General features: G+C 42.1%; 1 protein-coding gene across 2 annotated transcripts in view; it reads left to right on the plus strand.

Moving 5' to 3' along the window:
- LOC310790392 (deoxycytidine kinase 2) overlaps positions 1–17,563 on the plus strand; it is a 51,948-nt gene extending 34,385 nt beyond the window's left edge. For both annotated transcript variants that reach the window (XM_083652073.1, XM_083652074.1), the window contains 4 exons: positions 1,911–2,058; positions 9,268–9,383; positions 12,733–12,832; positions 16,089–17,563. In XM_083652073.1, the coding sequence (XP_083508199.1) occupies positions 1,911–2,058; positions 9,268–9,383; positions 12,733–12,832; positions 16,089–16,115 (391 nt within the window). In that variant the 3' untranslated portion in view covers positions 16,116–17,563. The remainder of the gene's footprint in view (positions 1–1,910; positions 2,059–9,267; positions 9,384–12,732; positions 12,833–16,088) is intronic.
- Positions 17,564–18,712: the final 1,149 nt, after the last annotated feature.

Below are 18,712 nucleotides of genomic sequence, written 5' to 3' on the forward strand. Positions count from 1 at the left end.
AGAGCAACAGGTTAGCGAATGTGATCGATAACATAATTACATTCCTTCAAATAAGTCGTCAAAACGAGTGTTATTTTGATGGGGATGGCAGGTTGCATCCGATTACCTTCTTAGCACAGCGGATGATGTGCTGCAGTCTGTTAATGTCCTTGAGAGCAGCATACCAGACGGTGATGGAGGAGGTGAGGATGGACTCAATGATGGAGGTGTAGAAGTGCACCATCGTGGCCTTTGGCACTTTGAATTTCTTCAGCTGCCGCACAAAGTACATCCTCTGCTGTGCCTTCTTGGTGAGAGCTCTGATGTTCAGCTCCCATTTTAGGTCATGGCTGATGATGGTCCCCTGGAAGCGGAAGGACTCCACAGTGTTGACTGGGTAATCACCCAGGGTGATGGGGGAAGGTGGGACTTTGTTCCTCCTGTAATCTACAATCACCATTGTCTTTTGAGCATTTAAGACCAGGTTGTTTTGATGGCACTAAGTCACCAGGTGGTCGACCTCCTGCCTGTATTTGCACTCGTCTCCGTTTGTGATGACCATATTGAGGGTGGTATCATCTGTGAACTTCAGGAGCTCGACAGACTGTCTATAGGTGCAGCTGCCACACAAAGGCAGGGTCTTTGTCTGTGGCTTGCTGGTGGCTGTAATGCCTTATTGAATCTGTATTTGCACTAGGGGTGGGAATCACCAGATGCCCACGATACGATACTAAAATGATACTTAAGTCACGATACGCTATGCTAGTATTGCGATATATTGAATATTGCGATATTTCGATATATTGTCACTCCTAACTCCTTTTCCTACCTTTTCCTTGACCTCACCGGAAGGAAAACTAGCAGTGTTTTTTTGTTTTGTTTTGTTTTTGCCCCACACGTAGGCTACATTATTAAGCTTCTCTGGACTCAATACGCCACTGCAGGCGTGGACTGCATCATCGGGCGCTTCGGGCAGATGCCCGGTGGCCTGGCATGGCCTGCATTATCATTATTATTATTATTATTATTATTATTTTTTATATCGATACAATAAGGTCAGGCAAAATATTGCGATACTATGGTGTATCGATTTTTCCCCCACCCCTAATTTGCACTGTTTGAAATGCTGTTTGTTGCCACTCCTGAACGCTTCATCCTTTTCCTTTCTCAGCTTCCTGAGTTCAGCCGTGAACCAGATTTTGCTGTTGTTGTATCTTACTGTGGAGCACGTGAGAACACAGTTGTCCTCACTAGGGATGTTCATTTTGAAAAATTTCCATAATCGAAAATCGGGGAAAATTAACGATCAATTATCGATTATCGATCATATTAATAATATTTTTATTTTTTTATTTTTTACAAAATGAAGGCCTATGGCAGAAAATACGAAAGACAACGTGTTCTCCTCAATGAACTCTTTATTTCAATGTGTCTCCTCTCCAACACTCTGCTGTCCCCGGCGCATGCCGGTGTGAATTCCCCATGTTTAAAACAGTTTTGTTGGCACAAAGGCCCGTGCCCAGCCAGAAAACTAGAGACTATATGAAGCTCCACCTCACGTTAGTCAGCTGTGCAATGGAGTGGGGCGAGGAGGAACACATTCCACCCAAACCTAGTCCGCAAAAAAATATTTTTTTTTAAATTAAATAATAACAAAATCGATAAAAATTCCACATGATCGATTCCATTCCTTAACGATCAATTATCGATTTTCGATAACTGATGAACATCCCTAGTCCTCACAGAAGCTGATATATGATGTAACTGTCTGTGTATTCATCCAGTCTCTCTCTCTGTCTGTCTGCCTCTCTGTGTCTGTCTGTCTGTCTCTCTCTGTGTGTCTGTCTCTCTCTCTCTGGTCTGTCTCTCTCTCTCTGTCTGTCTCTCTCTGGTCTTTCTGTCTGTCTCTGTGTGTCTTGTCTTTCTCTCAGGTATATCTTTGCATCTAACCTGTTTGAGAGTGGGGAGCTGTCAGAGACGGAGTGGAGTGTGTATCAGGACTGGCACAGCTGGCTGCTCAGTCAGTTTGAGAGCAGCATCGCTCTGGATGCCATCATCTACCTCAGGGCCAATCCACAGGTACACAGTACTACCAACACTGTACTGTAGTACTACAATACTGTAGTATTATAGTATTATCTATCGTCTATCTCATGGCCACCCCACAGGTACACAGTACTACAAAGACTATAATCTATCTCAGGGCCCACCCACAGGTACACAGTACTCCGCAGCGGCCCCAGACAATTGTGGCTGGGGGAGCTAAAGGCTGAATTATACTCGAGCAAGCTCGTTGGGGGTGGGGCCCCGCGAGTCTCCGTGCAGACCCCGCGCTGGGGTTGATGCCATTATACTCAGAAAGTGATCAGCATGTATTGTACAATGGTTAATAGTGAGAACAGCCCGTGGAAAAGTCGCAATGAAACGCTATTATGTGCAGTACTGAGTGCGCTTTCACTCTCAAACGACCCCACATCAGCACATAAAGGAATCACCAAACTTGTTTTTACTGAATAGCCGTTTTACTTCTCAGCCCTGATTGCCTACTCTGTGCGGCTTTTAATCTCTCTCAATAATGCTCTCAACACAACACATTTACTTGGTGAAATGACTAAAAACGAACAGTTGCAAATCAAAGTTTATAGCCTACCACATGGGTCAAGAAATGTGGCGAAAACACAGCTCAGTGTTCAGGGCTCAGTGGCTTGAAAGCGGACATGTTTGGAGAGAAGCCGTGCGCTGCTCGCGCTGTTAGAAAAAAAATCATGCCCAAGGCGAGCGCCCGACGGAGCTAGCGAATAACCACGCCCAACAAATTTACGTCATTTGACGCGCCCGGCCCGTGCTCCACCCACGCGCCCTTCATGGCAGGGTGAGCATAATTCAAGCTTAAGGGTGGGCTTAATTATTTACAGTGGGGGCTCACTTTTTCTAAATAATTAGACAGTGGTTCTCAACCTGTGGTACAGGTACCACTGGTGGTACACGGGGCCCCCTCCCTCTCATACATTCATATGGTGGTAATTTATCAGGGCCCACTGCTTTTCCATTGAGAACCAAATCCCCAACCCAACATTATGCATGTATGTGCTTCAATGAGCTGAAGACTGACTGTGTGTTTAGCCCCATGCCACACTCAGTACGTTTACATGACACTTTAAAAAATCTAATTATTGCGTCTGCCTAAAACAAACTAGGGCTGCAACTAACGATTATTTTCATAATCGATTAATCTGTCGATTCTTTTCTCGATTAATCGATTACGGTAGTTGTTTGGTCTATAAAATGACAGAAAATCGTGGCAAATGACGATCAGTGTTTCCCAAAGCCCAAGATGACGCCCTCAAATGTCTTGTTTTGTCCACAACTCAAAGATAATATCAGTTTACTGTCATACAGGAGTAAAGAAACCAGAAAATATTCACATTTACGAAGCTGGAATCAGAGAATTTAGACCTTTTCTCTTAAAATTGTACTCAAAACGATTAATCGATTATCAAAATAGTTGTCGATTAATTTTCTGTCGATCGACTAATCGATTAATCGATTAATCGTTGCAGCTCTAAAACAAACCGGACTTTTGAAATACATGTCAACATGTTAGCTCAACTGAAATCGAAGTTATAAAAGTCTGACTAACACACCCAGATAATGCGATTGGGAGTCGATTTACTCCTGCATGTATACAGGCCAGTCAGACTGGAACTGGACAAGGCCATCAGCGCATGCGCTAAAGTTCCCGTACCAGGCTTTGATCCGGAAGTCGAATAGCGTGTACAACGCATAAAACGTAAACAGAGGGTGCATCTCAAAAGAGGGTGCATCTCAAAAGTGCAGCGTACAACACCAAAGACATGGGATTTTTTTATTTATTTTATTTTATTTTCCAGATTTCTTTACCCGATTTTTATCCCCCGTTAGTGCTCATTTTTAATTTATTTATCCTGGTTGCGGCTCCACCCTCTGCCGATCTGGGGAGAGCCGAAACGGGCTCCATGCTTCCTCCGAGACATGGGCAGTAGCCAGCTGCTTCTTTTTCACCTGACAGGGGAAGTGTTTACAACCCATACGCATCTTTCCTGAACTGATGACGCTATAGCCCCACCTCTCTCCGCCAGCAACAATTTAGGCTTACAGTGCACTAGCGTTCATGCTACAGCAGCTACTGAGCCTGTTAGGGATCTTGCAGCAAAATATAATGCTCCTCTATTACCACCGTCAGCAACAAGTGGACACGGAGAACAGCGTATACAACATCCTCAGGGCTCCACAGCTGACTCTTCCCATCCACCCCTCCCTTCATCTGATATTTCCCAGAAGGCTTAGCGGCGGCTAAGGTTTTACAATAACACAAACAAAATCAGGCTAAACGTGTTAGATAGAAATAATATTTATTTTTAATACAACATGCAATTCTGGAATATTTTAATATTGGACAAAATGGAATGAAATGAAATGTAAACCCTGAGTGTAACGGACATACTCGGGATGCTCTATATATATCCCTCGCAAATACAACGTGAATAGTGAAGTGAGAGGTTTGACGACCACACGGTTACTACAGCGGCTTCAGTGGTTTCATGTGGATACACACATTTCTTGAAACAATTCCGTGTTTATGGAAAACTTTTCTTAATCCCACCCAAAAACTTTGGGTGGGAATTGTATTTTGTGGGAAATTGTGGAAAGCTGAAACAAATAGAAAGCATTTTTTTTAAATAATCAAAACAAAGTGGCTTATAAAGGGTTAAAATTCTGAAAATGAATAAACATTTGGGTATGTATGATGTCATCTGAGGGTATAAGGTTTGGCAAACACAACAAAAAACAAAAAAAATGCACCAATCTGGTATTAACATATTGAGTGACCAAAAATGGTCACTCATTATACTACAACAATAATGTTATAGTATTCATTCATGCAACATGAAGGTCTTAACTCATTCATGGCCAGTTTAGGACTGCCAATATTTAGCACAGGCCAAAGATTTTCATAATTGTTGGTCATCTTTCAAGACCCACAGTAAATTATCTATTAGCACCAAAGTGATTTGCAATACCTCAAAATGAAGATGTACGTCTCTGGGTTCACCAGGGAAAAAAAAGTGAGCTTTTAGCATGTTCTGTACTCTACTTATAGCCATTTATATACACCCTGTTTTCACTAAAAAGGTCTCTCTGAGAAGAGAAATTGCAGAAAATGGCATTTTTGTAAATCACACAATCTCAGGCAGAACTCGCTCTCAATTCTTTTATTTTGAACTGTATTGACATCAGACATGTAAATATTATTCGTTATGACACAAATGAGAAAAAACAATATATACGGTATATATATACATGAAGTGCTTTTTTTACATTCAACAATACAGTTTACTCAGTGTGAGTGAGTGTGATCATAGAATAGAATGCAGAGATCAGTGTACCGTAAATTCCGGACCATAAGGCGCACCGGTGTATAAGCCGCAGCAGCAAAATTGCCTGTTTGTTACATATATAAGCCGCACCGGACTATAAGCCGCGGGTGTTTTAATGTTTTTTTTTTTTTTTTGTGTGTTTTAATGTTTAATGACCATATGTAAGGGTTCGTGCACAGAGGGGATTGTCGGGAAAGAGATGGCTGTTTGGGGAAGCTCCCATTTATTAACATTTCAACAAAATAAATATAAAAAATAAAACAATAATAATAATAATAAAACAATCCTCAAAAGGATAAGGTAAGGTGCTGTAAACAAAATAACTGTAAAACAATAATAAAACAATCCTCAAAAGGATAAGGTGCTGTAAACAAAATAACTGTAAAACAATAATAAAACAATCCTCAAAAGGATAAGGTGCTGTAAACAAAATACGGTAACTGTAAAACAATAATAAAACAATCAGAACAACAATCAAACCAGAAAAGTAATTACGGTAATCCTTGTCTTCATCTTTTAGGTGAAGGTGCAGCAAACGGCTGTAAACAGAGTCAAAGTCAAGTCACTAATCCTCGTCTTCCTCTTCTTCCTGCGTACTGAAACCACCAAAGTCCTCAACTTCAGTGTCGGAAACGAACAGGTTCAGGGTGGCTTCGTCAACCACTCTCCTCTCTCCTTCGTTGTCACTCTCAAAACCAACAAACTCCTCTTCGTCACTGTCGGTGTCGGAATCGAACAGCCTCTGAAGGCCCTCAGCTGTGGCGGCGTCATCACGCAGCAGTCCAGCCTTTCGGAACCCGTTGGTGATCGTGGATGTTTTCACACTCCTCCACGCTGTCAGGATCCACTGGCAAACTTGAGCGAAAGTTGCTTTTCGCATGCGACCAGTTTTGGTGAATGATTTATCGCCGCTCGTCATCCACGCCTCCCACTGAACGCGTAGTGCCACTTTGAACGCACGATTGACACTGATGTCAAGTGGCTGCAGATGCTTCGTTGTGCCCCCAGGAATCACAGCTGGAATTGAGTTTGTGCTCTTGATGGCTGCTTTCACGGAATCTGTTATATGAGCCCTCATGCTGTCGAGAACGAGCAAAGCTTTGTTTTGGCGAAAGAATCCTCCAGGGCGCTTGACGTAGCACTCAGCCAGCCACTCCTTCATGACACTCTCCATCATCCATCCTTTCTTGTTGACTCTGAGGCATATCCCGCTGGGAATTTTTTCTTTCGGCATCGTGATCCGCTTAAAAATCACCATTGGCGGCAGCTTTACTCCAGATGCAGAGCAGGCCAGAACACAAGTGAAATTCGTTCTCTCGTGCCCAGTGGTTCTCAACGTGATCGACGATTCACCTTTCTTGTTAACAGTCCGAGTGAGTGGCAGGTCGAACGTCAAAGGCACTTCATCCATATTTATGATCTGCTCCGGTTCGATGGAATATTCCTTGATCTTCCTTTGTGTGAATTCGCCGAAGTTTGTGATTTTCTCCTGGTAGTCGGGAGGGAGTTGTTGGCACACAGTAGTTCTCGCCCTGACGGACAGTCCCTTTCGTCTCATGAATCGGAAGCACCAAGATGGGCCACCTCTGAAATGTTCAATTTTCATTTCGGTGGCGACTGTTTTGGCCTTCAGTCGGATCTGCACGGTGGAAACACCTCGGCCGTCTGCTCTCTGGGTCAACACCCAATGTTCAAGGGAATCTTCAAGTTCGGGCCATCTGCTTTTATGACCTCTGAAGGACTTTTTGGTCTTTTTGCACTGAGACAGTTCCTCCTGCTGCCCCTTCCAACGCCTCACCATTGACTCGTTGATGCCAAGGCTACGTGCTGCTGCTCGATTTCCGTCTTTTAATGCGAGATTGACTGCTTTCAACTTGAAAGCTGCGTCGTGTGAATTTCTGCGTTTCTTCCCCATGGTGAGTGAGAGAGAGTTACCGGTAGTGCACGACCCTTTGCTGCTACTGCTCCTCTTGTTGTGATTCCGGTCTGCTACTATAATGAACTTTGAACCGGTAGGAGTAACCGGTTGATTTCCGCCAAATGATGTCAAGTCAAGTCAAATTTTATTTATATAGCACCTTTCATACACAAAGGCAATTCAAGGTGCTTTACAAAAAAATAATCGAAAAAACAAGCAGCAAAGCAATGCACATAAAATGTGCTGATGAAGCTGTGTAACCTGTAAAATCCATCGATTTTGGAGGTCACCGAGTGGCCGTTTGCTTACCGTAATTACCATATGTAAGGGTTCATGCACAGAGGGGATTGTCGGGAAAGAGATGGCTGTTTGAGGAAGCTCCCATTTACCGTATTAACATTTCAACAAAACAACATAACACAACACCACCGTTGTTTTTTTTTACAGTGTCCGCGGTGTGGTGAAAAGAGGGCAAGAGAGGAAATGAACAGAAGTGGATTTATAGTTAGAAAGAGTGCTAAAGAAGAGAGTTGTTTATTTTTTTATTTTATTTTTTTCTGCTTACCGTAATTACCATATGTAAGGGTTCATGCACAGAGGGGATTGTCGGGAAAGAGATGGCTGTTTGAGGAAGCTCCCATTTACCGTATTAACATTTCAACAAAACAACATAACACAACACCACCTTTGTTTTTTTTTACAGTGCACACAGTGTCCGCGGTGTGGTGAAAAGAGGGCAAGAGAGGAAATTAAAACAGAAGTGGATTTATAGTTAGAAAGAGTGCTAAAGAAGAGAGATTTTTTTTTTTTTTTTTTTTTTTTTCTGAAAAAATCCATAGATAAGCCGCACCGTTATATAAGCCGCAGGGCCAAAAAACGGGGAAAAAGCCGCGGCTTATAGTCCGGAATTTACGGTAGTCTCTCGCACACACACACACACACACACACACTCCTTACCGCGAGATAATCCGGGTCCTGTCACATTGGAGTCCAGTCTTCCTCGCCCTCGACAGGAAAGTGGCCCGTGCTGCTTGGCTCTGTGTGAAAGCCATTTCTGTGGCGAGGCTGCTGTTCTCCTCCTGCTCACAAAGTTGTGACTCCGTCTCGTCTCTTTCGGGCTGGGACACAGGAACGGGGTCCAGGGACCAGGATCGATCATGTTGGTCACGGGTTTGACTACCGCGAACAACTGATCGATGTCCGCTGCCCTGCAGCAAGCCGACCAGCTCGTGCAGCGCGCCGAGGGGCGTTTCAATGGCGTTTCTCCTCTCTGCACAAGGAAGCGAGTTTCTCTGTTTTGTGTTTTTCCTCCTGCTCATTTCAAAACAACAGCTGCGGTATGTGTTTGATCGCGTGTTGTCGGCTTGTCTTTGAGGCTAGGGACCTGATAACATGTCACAGGCTGGGGAAGTCTTTGAACTACGCGCTGCACTAATAAAAACAAAAACACATCAAACACGTCATTGGCTGGGAGGGCTATTCCTGATAACACGTCAAAGACGTCTTTGGCCATGAATGAGTTAAACGGAAAAAAAAAAGATCGCTTCCGCCTCCGTGTGGACATGGCCTAAGATGCCGCCCTCAAATGTCTTGTTTTGTCCACAACTCAAAGATAATATCAGTTTACTGTCATACAGGAGTGAAGAAACTAGAAAATATTCACATTTAAGAAGCTGGAATCAGAGAATTTGTACTTTTTTCTCTTAAAATTGTACTCATAACAATTAATCGATTATCAAAATAGTTGTCAATTAATTTTCTGTCGATCGACTAATTGATTAATCGTTGGAGCTCTACATTAATTACTCTTAGATTTATCCATTTCCCCTTTCTCTCAAGTACCCCCTGTAGTACCTCCACATACCCCTAGGGCTATGCATACCCTAGTTTGGGAACCACTGGCTTAGACCTTACGGATTGTCTAAATAAGGCCCATTATCTGTACTCCTGTAGCGCTGTATGCAGCGGCTGCTGCACCGTGGCCGGGAAGAGGAGCAGGGAATCCCTCTGGAGTATCTGGAACAACTTCACCACAGGCACGAAGCCTGGCTGGTCCACAAGAGCACAAGGTAACTAAGTTCACCACAAACACCAAACTAACGTCACTACAAAACTAACTTTACCACAAACTCCAAAATAACTTCACCACAAACTAACTTCACCACAATACAAACTCCAAACTATAATAATAATGATTATAATAATAATGATTGGATTTATATAGCGCTTTTTCTAGACACCCAAAGCGCTTCACAGAAATCATTATTCATTCACACCATTCGTACCAGTGGTGGTAAGCTACGGGTGATGTAGCCACAGCTGCCCTGGGGAAGACTGACGGAAGCGTGGCAGCCATTTCGCGCCTACGGCCCCTCCGACCACCACCAACATTCATAGACATTCATACCCATTCGAGGCAATGAGGGTTAAGTGTCTTGCCCAAGGACACAACGACAACAGCTGGGAGGGAGCGGGATTCGAACCGCCAACCCTTGAGTCATTGGCCGACCTGCTCTACCTCCCGAGCTAATGCCGTCCCTACTAACTAAACTAACTTCAATTTCAACACCAAATTTAGTTAACCACAAACACGAAATGACAATGTATGCCTATTTTGGTCATGGGTTTCATACACTTTCTGTAATAAAACATCTAAAAGCTAAAATTCTATCAAATGGGGGTCCGTGGTCTAATTAGTTTCAGTTTAGGGGTCCTTGACGCAAACACATTTGAGAACCACGCAATATTGCCAAGGACCGGAAGATACATGGAAAAAAAAGTCGTGGACTGGTTGTCAATTTTAATGGTTTTAGTTACATGTATATTTACTCACCGGGTGGCGACAAAGGGTAAATAACAGCCTTTTGTGTTGTACCGGTACTGTATGTAGCCTATACAGTATTTATGTTTTTGTTTTAACTACAAACATAAATAAACGTCAACTTGAAACTATGTTTCAACTACCATACACAGCCTATAATATTATAGCCTATGTTTATATTTAAAAAAAATCCTCAAAAAAATCTGAGGGGGCAATTGCATGGGGGCATGACGCTTCTGAGTCCAGGGATGTCAGTTTTCGGTTAATTTTACTTTCGATCAACAGAAACCTCTAACCAGTTAATTACCGGTAAAAAAAAAAAGAAGACGACGTGATATACAAGACAGTGGCATGTGCTTTCAGTCCAGCGCTCCATTCAGGGTTCCAGACTGCATATGCGACCATTATTTCAGAGTGTGCGAGTCCAGTACTGCAGTGCTTCCTACAGTACCAACTCCTCTTGAATTTGACATTAGTCTTATTTCTTATGTCCTCGACTAATGTCTGGAATAGTGATGTTTTCGCTCTTCCATGATCCAGACAAGAGCAGAGCAGACTGTGTGTATAGGAACAGGAGAAGACGGGGCACGCGGGGGATCCCAGCTCGCTCTCCCTCACTCAGAGTAGGGGTTGCGCTGACTCGTCGACGCACCGACATCACTTCCACATGCTTATCAGGATGCGTCGACTGCCCCAGCCCCCAGGCAGCAGCCTGCCAGACCTCGTGTCTTTTTCACACATTTCTCTATATTTACTTTTTCTAGATTTATTTGGTAATCAAAGTAGTAAACTACGTTATTTGGCTTATAATATGTGGCTTTGCACGTTCATTGTTGTTTTCTCACTATCTGAGTACTTTTATTGTTGTGAGCAGGTCTAGCCTACTAGGGCTGTCAATCTCCCTCTATAATCAAATTCGAATTTCAGTGCTTTATACATTTTAATATTCAAATTATATTCGAATATTTTAATTAATTTTTAATTGAATTTAAAAAAAAATTTTTTTTTTTTTTGGTCTGAGTGAATTGTTGTCTTCTCTTATGTTATGTTCTGATTCTAAATATAGCTGAATCTTTGGGTTTGACCAAGTAAAACTTTTTCTAAGCATTTTACCAAATGTAGATGGAAAAGTGAATGGTGGATGAATATTCAAAATAATATTAGGCTTATCACAAATAGTCCAGCAATGATGTTTATTTAAGAAAACATGTTCCTTGTACAATGTACATACATTCATTGCATTAGAAAATAGGTCAGATAACCAGAGATTACCGTAGTTAATATTCATCAGTGATGTATTGGTGCTGTCTGAAATGCTAAAATAAAATAATTGATAATAAAAAAAGACACAGCCTTTGTTTGAGCTCCTTATCAATAAACAAATAAGTAAACTTTGCCAAAACAACAATGAGCCATGAACAAAAAAAAATCAGTCACGTATTGCACTTAAGAGCTACATGTTTACATTCAGTATAGCAGCTTCAACAGTCAACTTCAGTTAACAATGAATGAACATACATTTTAAGAGCTACAGGTAGGTTTACATCAGTATAGCAGCTTCAACAGTCAACTTCAGTTAACACTCTTTTCTTCAAGTATGTTGTCAGAACTTGTCACTGTTCTAGTGTCCTAAAAAATAAATAAAAAAAAATAAAAAAATAAAAAAAATAAAATATTCGTTTAAAAAAAAAAAAAAAAATCGAATTTCGTTCATAATTATTAAATTCGAATAATATTCGAATATCAAAATTCGTTTCAACAGCCCTATAGCCTACTAATGTTACAGGGATCAGCTGGGGTGTGTTCAACTATGATTGTTTCCAGGTTGAACGTTCATGTTTCCTCGTATGTTTCAATTAGAGACCGAGCTATATGGATTTTTGTAACCGAAGTGAGAAAATCACCGATAATAATAGTGAATTTTTTAGCTGGAATGAAAATATACTTTTTTCTGTGTGAATTTTGTGCACAGATTTTGCACCGATATACAAAGGTACAGTAACAGTACAGAAGGCTGCTTTCTTAAACAAATGAAAGAATATTTAACATTATTAAACATTGTCAATGGATTATAAAAATGAACACAGAAAATAAAGAATAAATAAAAAAAATTGCAAAATAAACATCAGGCAGACAGACAGCTTTTGCCAAAATATAATCATGTCTACTACAGCCGAGCTGCGGACGAGGCAGAATTTGAGCAATTGTGTGCTGAGTGACGTCACTTGAGCACTCCATGATGTGATCAGTGATGGTCACTCGAGCAATTGTGATGTCATCAGTGATGCGCAGTTGAACAGTTGTGCACTGCCCATGCCAATAGTACAGGCGAGGCCACGCAGCAGCCGAGCTGCGGGCTATGCGTATGTGCGGGCGAGCTGCAGGGTGGGCGAGCTAGCGAGGAATCAAGTGGTTTCTAGGATATTAGTATAAGATCACAGTTGCTCGGGTGACATCACAGTTGGGCAACTATGCACCAACTATTATATATTGCAACTGTGCACCAACGATGCTACAATTATAGTATGAACAGTAATTTTCTTCCCTAAATAAGTTAACTGAATAAATATAACATGCAAGTGTGTTTGTGTGTGTAGGCTAGACTTTGACTACCTGAACGAGGTTCCCGTGTTGCTGCTCGACGTCAATGATGACTTCAAGAACGACCGCATCAAACAGGAAGCTGTCATCGACAAGGTAACTCCAACCTTTACTTTGGTTAAGGGGTTTTCAAAGTGGGAGGCGGGCCTTCCCGGGGGGGCTCCAAACAGTTTCAGGGGAGGCTCAGTGAATGGAAGTGAAATTAGGGGTTCAAGCCCCAAAGGGGCTGAAAACCTATTGTTTTTGGATTGGTTTATTATTTTTTTATTATTGTTTTTCTGCTGCGACACAAATTCCCATGAGTTGGTACATCGCAGAGACCCGAAATTTGGCTCAAATGACAGATATTTGTGGTTACTAGATGTTCTACAAATATTTTTTATTATCATTATTATCTTCTTACTTTAAAGTCACGAAATGTTTGTCCATCCGTCTGAGCACATTTATCATTTATCTTCCCAGCCGTTTGATTTCTGACAGGCTATTTTTGAGCAAAAGGGGGCATGGCAGAGGCCCAAACTGTAAGACTGTAGTGTAACTGTAACACAATAACATCCATAACTCCAGAAACTCACCAGATATTTAGAGGGATAAATTAAAATAAAATAAAAAAGGGTCTGTGTCCTCACAACCACTGACACTTTTGGCCAAGGTCAAATCTATTTGGGCAAGGCTTGAACCCCTGCTATTGCCGCTTGCGGCTATATTTACATTAGTTGTAAAAAGTTATTGAATATCACATAGAATAGCCTACGTGTTTGTGATTTGGTTAATAAAGAGATAGTAGTTCGGCGATACAGTAGTGTTTTTCTCAATTTCCCAGAGGGAGAAACAAATAAATGCCTTCAGACAGACCTTTTTTTATATATATTTGGTGGTCTGAATGAAGTGGTGGCCCAACGGTTAGAGAAGCGAGCTTGTGACCGGAAGGTCGTCTGTTCAATCCCCGGGACCGGCAAGATAAATCTTGGTGGGGAAAGTGAAAAGGCAGTGCTTGCCCCTCCCTCATTACCACCACTGAGGTGCCCTTGAGCAAGGCCCTTAACCCCAACTGCTCCAGTGGAGCTGCTCAGTGGCCAGCAGATCAGACTGTGGTTGTACTGGTCAGCTTCCAGGTATGAATGTGTGTGTGAATGTGAACAGGGCACTCCTGAAAAAGAGAGCATTGCTCTCAGTGAGACTCCCCCTGTATAAATAAAGGTAAAAAAAAATGAAGTATGTCAAACAGCATTGTCAGGCTATTTTGATTATCTATATAATCAAACATAATCATGATCCCATAGGCATCCAAGAATTTTGCTAAACTAAGCAAGTGAACTATGGGGAGGCACCTTTTTCCAAGCTTTTTCTGAGGGGAAGTCCACAGTCTCAGACTTTGAAAAGCCCTGCTTTAGTTTATTTGTTTGTTAACACTTTGTTTGGGTAGTCTGCCTACAGAGAGAGCCTACAGCGTATTTGTAAATCTGCAGGCTCGAATCTAGGCTCGCCTGCGGCTTCGCCCGCCCTGCAGCGCATACGCAGCTCGGCCGTTGCACGGCCTCGTCTGCAGCTCAGCTGCTGCGTGGCCTCGCCTGCCCTATTGGCATTTGCTCAACTTCGCATCACTGATGACATCACTCACTGATGACATCACAATTGCTTGAGTAGGTAGGTAAGTACTTTATTAATCCGTGAGGAAATTCAGGTATCCAGAATAGCAGCTCGCAGGCCAAAGACAAAATGAGACAGGACATAGCACAAACCAACAAACATGACAATACAGGACAATGCAAACAGTACAAGACGGTAACATGGTTCGGTTTCTGGTTAAAGATTAAGGAGTAAGAGCTAATTAAAAGATTAAAAGGAAGATTTAAAAGTTACCACAATACTAAGATACAATTGCACGGTTACTAAAATACTAGTTGTCAAAATTGCACAGTGCCCATATCTATTCAAATTGCACAGTGCCCATATCTAGTCCACAGCAGCGTCTGAGTGGCGCTCAGACCCCCATACTGTCACTACTGGTCTGACGGGCTCCAGCCCCCATGACCCCATCGCCCATGAGGCACGCAGTCTCACCTTATAGTCCTGCTGCGTGCCGGAGATCTCCTGCCATCAACAGACTTGTTAAACAGCCTGATGGCCGTGGGGACAAAGGACTTCCTGTGTCGCTCCGTCCGTGAGCGCAGGGAGATAAGCTGTGTGACCCGAGTGACCATCACTGATCACATCATGGAGTGCTCGAGTGACATCGCTCAGCGCACAATTACTCAACTTCGCATCAATGATGACATCAGTGAGTGAAAGAAAAGTAGAGTCTGCCGCACATTGCATAATAGACTTCATGTCCATCATAGAGTGCTCGAGTGACATCACTGATGATGCCAGACATTGTGACATCATTACTGACCAAAATCATCACAAATCTCACAATATGGGACCAAAAATGTGACCAAAATCGCAGGCACACAGACAGACAGACAGACAGAAGGGGTGGGAATCACAAGTTTTATCACAATGCGATCCAATCTCGATTCGTTTGACAACTATGCGATTTTTGCCAATATCACAAAGTCTGCTACGATGCGATTCGATTCAGGGGGGGGGGTCATCCCTATGTTCCCCGGGTCCTATGTTCCCCGTTTTTCCCAAATGGTGTCCACCCGCTATGCCGACCACCCGCAATGCCGACCTTAGGTTTAGGCGTGGGGGTGGGAGAGGTTAGGTTTTGGGTTAGGGTCTGGGGGAGGTTAGGTTTAGGCATGGGGGGAGGTTAGGTTTGGTGTGGGGGCTGGGAGAGGTTAGTGAAAAAACCCCTTCACAAAAACATGCAATATTGCCCATGTCTCGGAGGAAGCATGGAGCCAGTTTCGGCTCTCCCCAGATCGGCAGAGGGTGGAGCAGCAACCAGGATAAATAAATTAAATTAGCACTAATGGGGGATAAAAATGCGATAAAAAATCGCGGTAAAAAAAAAAAAACATGCCAAAGACAAAAGATAAAGAATAGGAGCTTGACAGGCTGCTTGCCTCAAACCACATGACGACTCATCGACGTCGGTGCATTGACGAGTATGTGTTTTATAGGTTATGGTCAGGGTTGTGTATGTGTGTTATAGGTTATGGTCAGGGTTGTGTATGGGTGTTATAGGTTATGGTCAGGGTTGTGTATGTGTGTTTTATAGGTTATGGTCAGGGTTGTGTATGTGTGTTATAGGTTATGGTCAGGGTTGTGTATGTGTGTTATAGGTTATGGTCAGGGTTGTGTATGTGTGTTATAGGTTATGGTCAGGGTTGTGTATGGGTGTTATAGGTTATGTATGAATTGATTGTAAATGTTTTCACTTTGTGATGTTCTTCTCCTGCAGGTCAGAGAGTTCCTCAGCACGTTATAAAACTCACCGACCAATCACAACTGTCCTTGGACTGAGGAGGGCAGTGAGATGACTTCTCATTGGTAGAACAGTTTGGCCTTGTATTTTTATATTATTCTGATGTTTCTGTGTATCGGAGCAGCTGACCGACTTTTTCAGTGTTTTTAAAGGAGGTTGAGCTTTGTGGAATTCCAAACCTGTAAATATTAAAGTTTTAGCTTTGAATTCTGTTCTTCCACCGTCAGGTCGCTCCGCTGCCAAGACTTGTATTAGCGGGGCAGTTAAGAATAACAATTGTGCATTTTGTGGTAAAAGCATATACTTTGTTGCACTTGTTATAGCCAAAGGCATTCCATAAAGAACTGGATATGGAGCCATGATGAATTCTGGGTGAGGGCTACAGGTGCATGGCGCAATTCTTTTTTGCGGCCACAGACTGGCAGCCTATGGAAAATTGTAACTACAATAAAATTGTGTAGCCTTGTCTGATATGGATGATCCTGGTGTCAATCTTAGGACGAGGAATTCAAATTTGGAGCTTTAGAATTGTTCAGAAGTGTCCTTCTATCTCACAAATCAAGAGGTTAGGTTTGGGCAGTTATAGAACTCCAACAGGGACCGCCTAAATCTTCGTGGCTCCGCTTCCGTTAATTTTCTCCATAGATGTAAAAAGTATATAAAAAAAATGTAAGCCTGGAACCAAGCCAACCAGTTAGTAAATGAATCGTGAGTGACCATAAAACATTTGAATCTGAGCAAATACAAAAAATAAAAATGGGGGGAAAAAATCTAAAGTATAATCACGCGCCCCCACCACCTATGTGGTACACCTAGGGGTACCAAATTATGCTTTTATCACAAAATGCACAAATTGTTATGGAACTTTGAGCTAAGCTGCCCCACTAATGTATTTTGATTGTTTTTTATTTGTATTATATTATGTATGTAGTTTTTATTGTGTACAGTTGGAATGTGTTTTTCTGCAGTAGCTCCTCCAGACAAGGACAGAGAAGTGTTGTTACAAAATGGTAAATCTCAATTTACTTTCTGCAAATAATTTCATTTTTATTTTATTTTATTTGTATCAATTGTGAAGCTTCATTCACATTAATTTGACAATAGTGACAGAGTACCGCAGGGATCAGTCCTTACGACAATGGGATTTTTGTATGGGGATTTTGGTTAAATGCTTGAAATAAGGTCAGTGGTTAACAAAAGTTTATGAAACTGCTAACTTTGTGTTCAGCAAGATAATCTTAAGAAATGACGGCCAATTGTATGACTGACGCATAAATGTCTTTTTTTTATCACGATTTTCAGAACTTTTGTTAACCACAGAACTTATTTCAGGTAATTTTAACCAAAATCCCTGTACAAAAATCCCGTTGACTTTAAGATGAGGGGAACCAGAATTGCATGACTTCTGCGTTGGCCTACAAAAATACGTCATCCCTGCGGTACTCAATTAACTCCTGACACTAATTTTAATGTAATTAATTTTAGCGTCCTTCAGTCGATGATGCTGTAAATGATTATGTTAAACATCAGAGATGGGGGGCGGTTATTAAATGAAAGGAAAGGAAGCTTTGTGTGATGTCTGATTTCAGTGAATTTGTCCTGAGTTTCAGAAGTCTCTTGGTTTCAGAAGTTTGTTGGTGATTGACAGTGTTTTCCAGCTGAAAGTAGTAGCCGGCTGGTGCCCCCGGAATGGGGGTCCGGGGAACTGTGCTCTCCCGAGGGAAGAACATTTTCTACATTTTAAAGTAAAATACACCAATCTGGTGCACTTTGAGAGCAAAATGTGAGTTAACGTCAGAATGCCTACATGTTCTAATCAAATCATTTCTTTCAGGGGATGAACTAACTGCCAGTCTGTCTATCTAGCCATCTATAAAAAATAATAATTAGAATATTGTAATATGGATGCCATTATTAAGTTACTTTACTTTGTTCTCTTTCCTTTTATCATTTTGTATAAACTGAACGGGTTTCCCAAAGAACTTGAAGAAAGTAAGGCTACGTTCACACAGCAAACCTTAGTGCTCAATTCTGATTTTTTGTGTGGCTGTTCACACAAACTTTTTAAAAGTGGCCAATATCACATTCCAGTGTGAACAGGTCATGGCCCTGAATTGACCCGCATGCGCAAAAGAACAATAACGTCACACGCAGCACACTGCTGTTCTACGTAAACCTGGAAGAATACAGCGGTAAACAGGGTGGTAGCTGACAGTGTTGTTTATGGTTTAATTGATAAGTTATTGTGCAGTGGAAGCCAGCGAATAAGGAAGCAGATGATAGCCAGGAGGAGGCGAAAGAGAGCCAACATTTTAACAATGGCTTTCTGTGGAGTAATAGCTGCTACTTCTGTACAGAGGAGTTAGTGGATGCAGAGTCGAAGCCAGGAGTGGTGGGACTGTGACGCATACCTACCATTGAGATACATAAATGGAGGATGCGTGCCTATCTCCTCCCTGTATCGTGTATTAAAGCCAAAATCTTCTCAGATCAGAGAACCAGAGTCTGTGCAGTAGCTCTTTTGGGTTGAAACCTCAGTCTATCCGCTCTAAATGTTCTGATGTAGAGCTGCTTTTTCTAGATTTGCACACACTGTTGTG

The sequence above is a fragment of the Poromitra crassiceps genome (genome assembly GCF_964638095.1).
Source record: "Poromitra crassiceps genome assembly, chromosome: 15".
Classification (NCBI taxonomy): Eukaryota; Metazoa; Chordata; class Actinopteri; order Beryciformes; family Melamphaidae; genus Poromitra; species Poromitra crassiceps.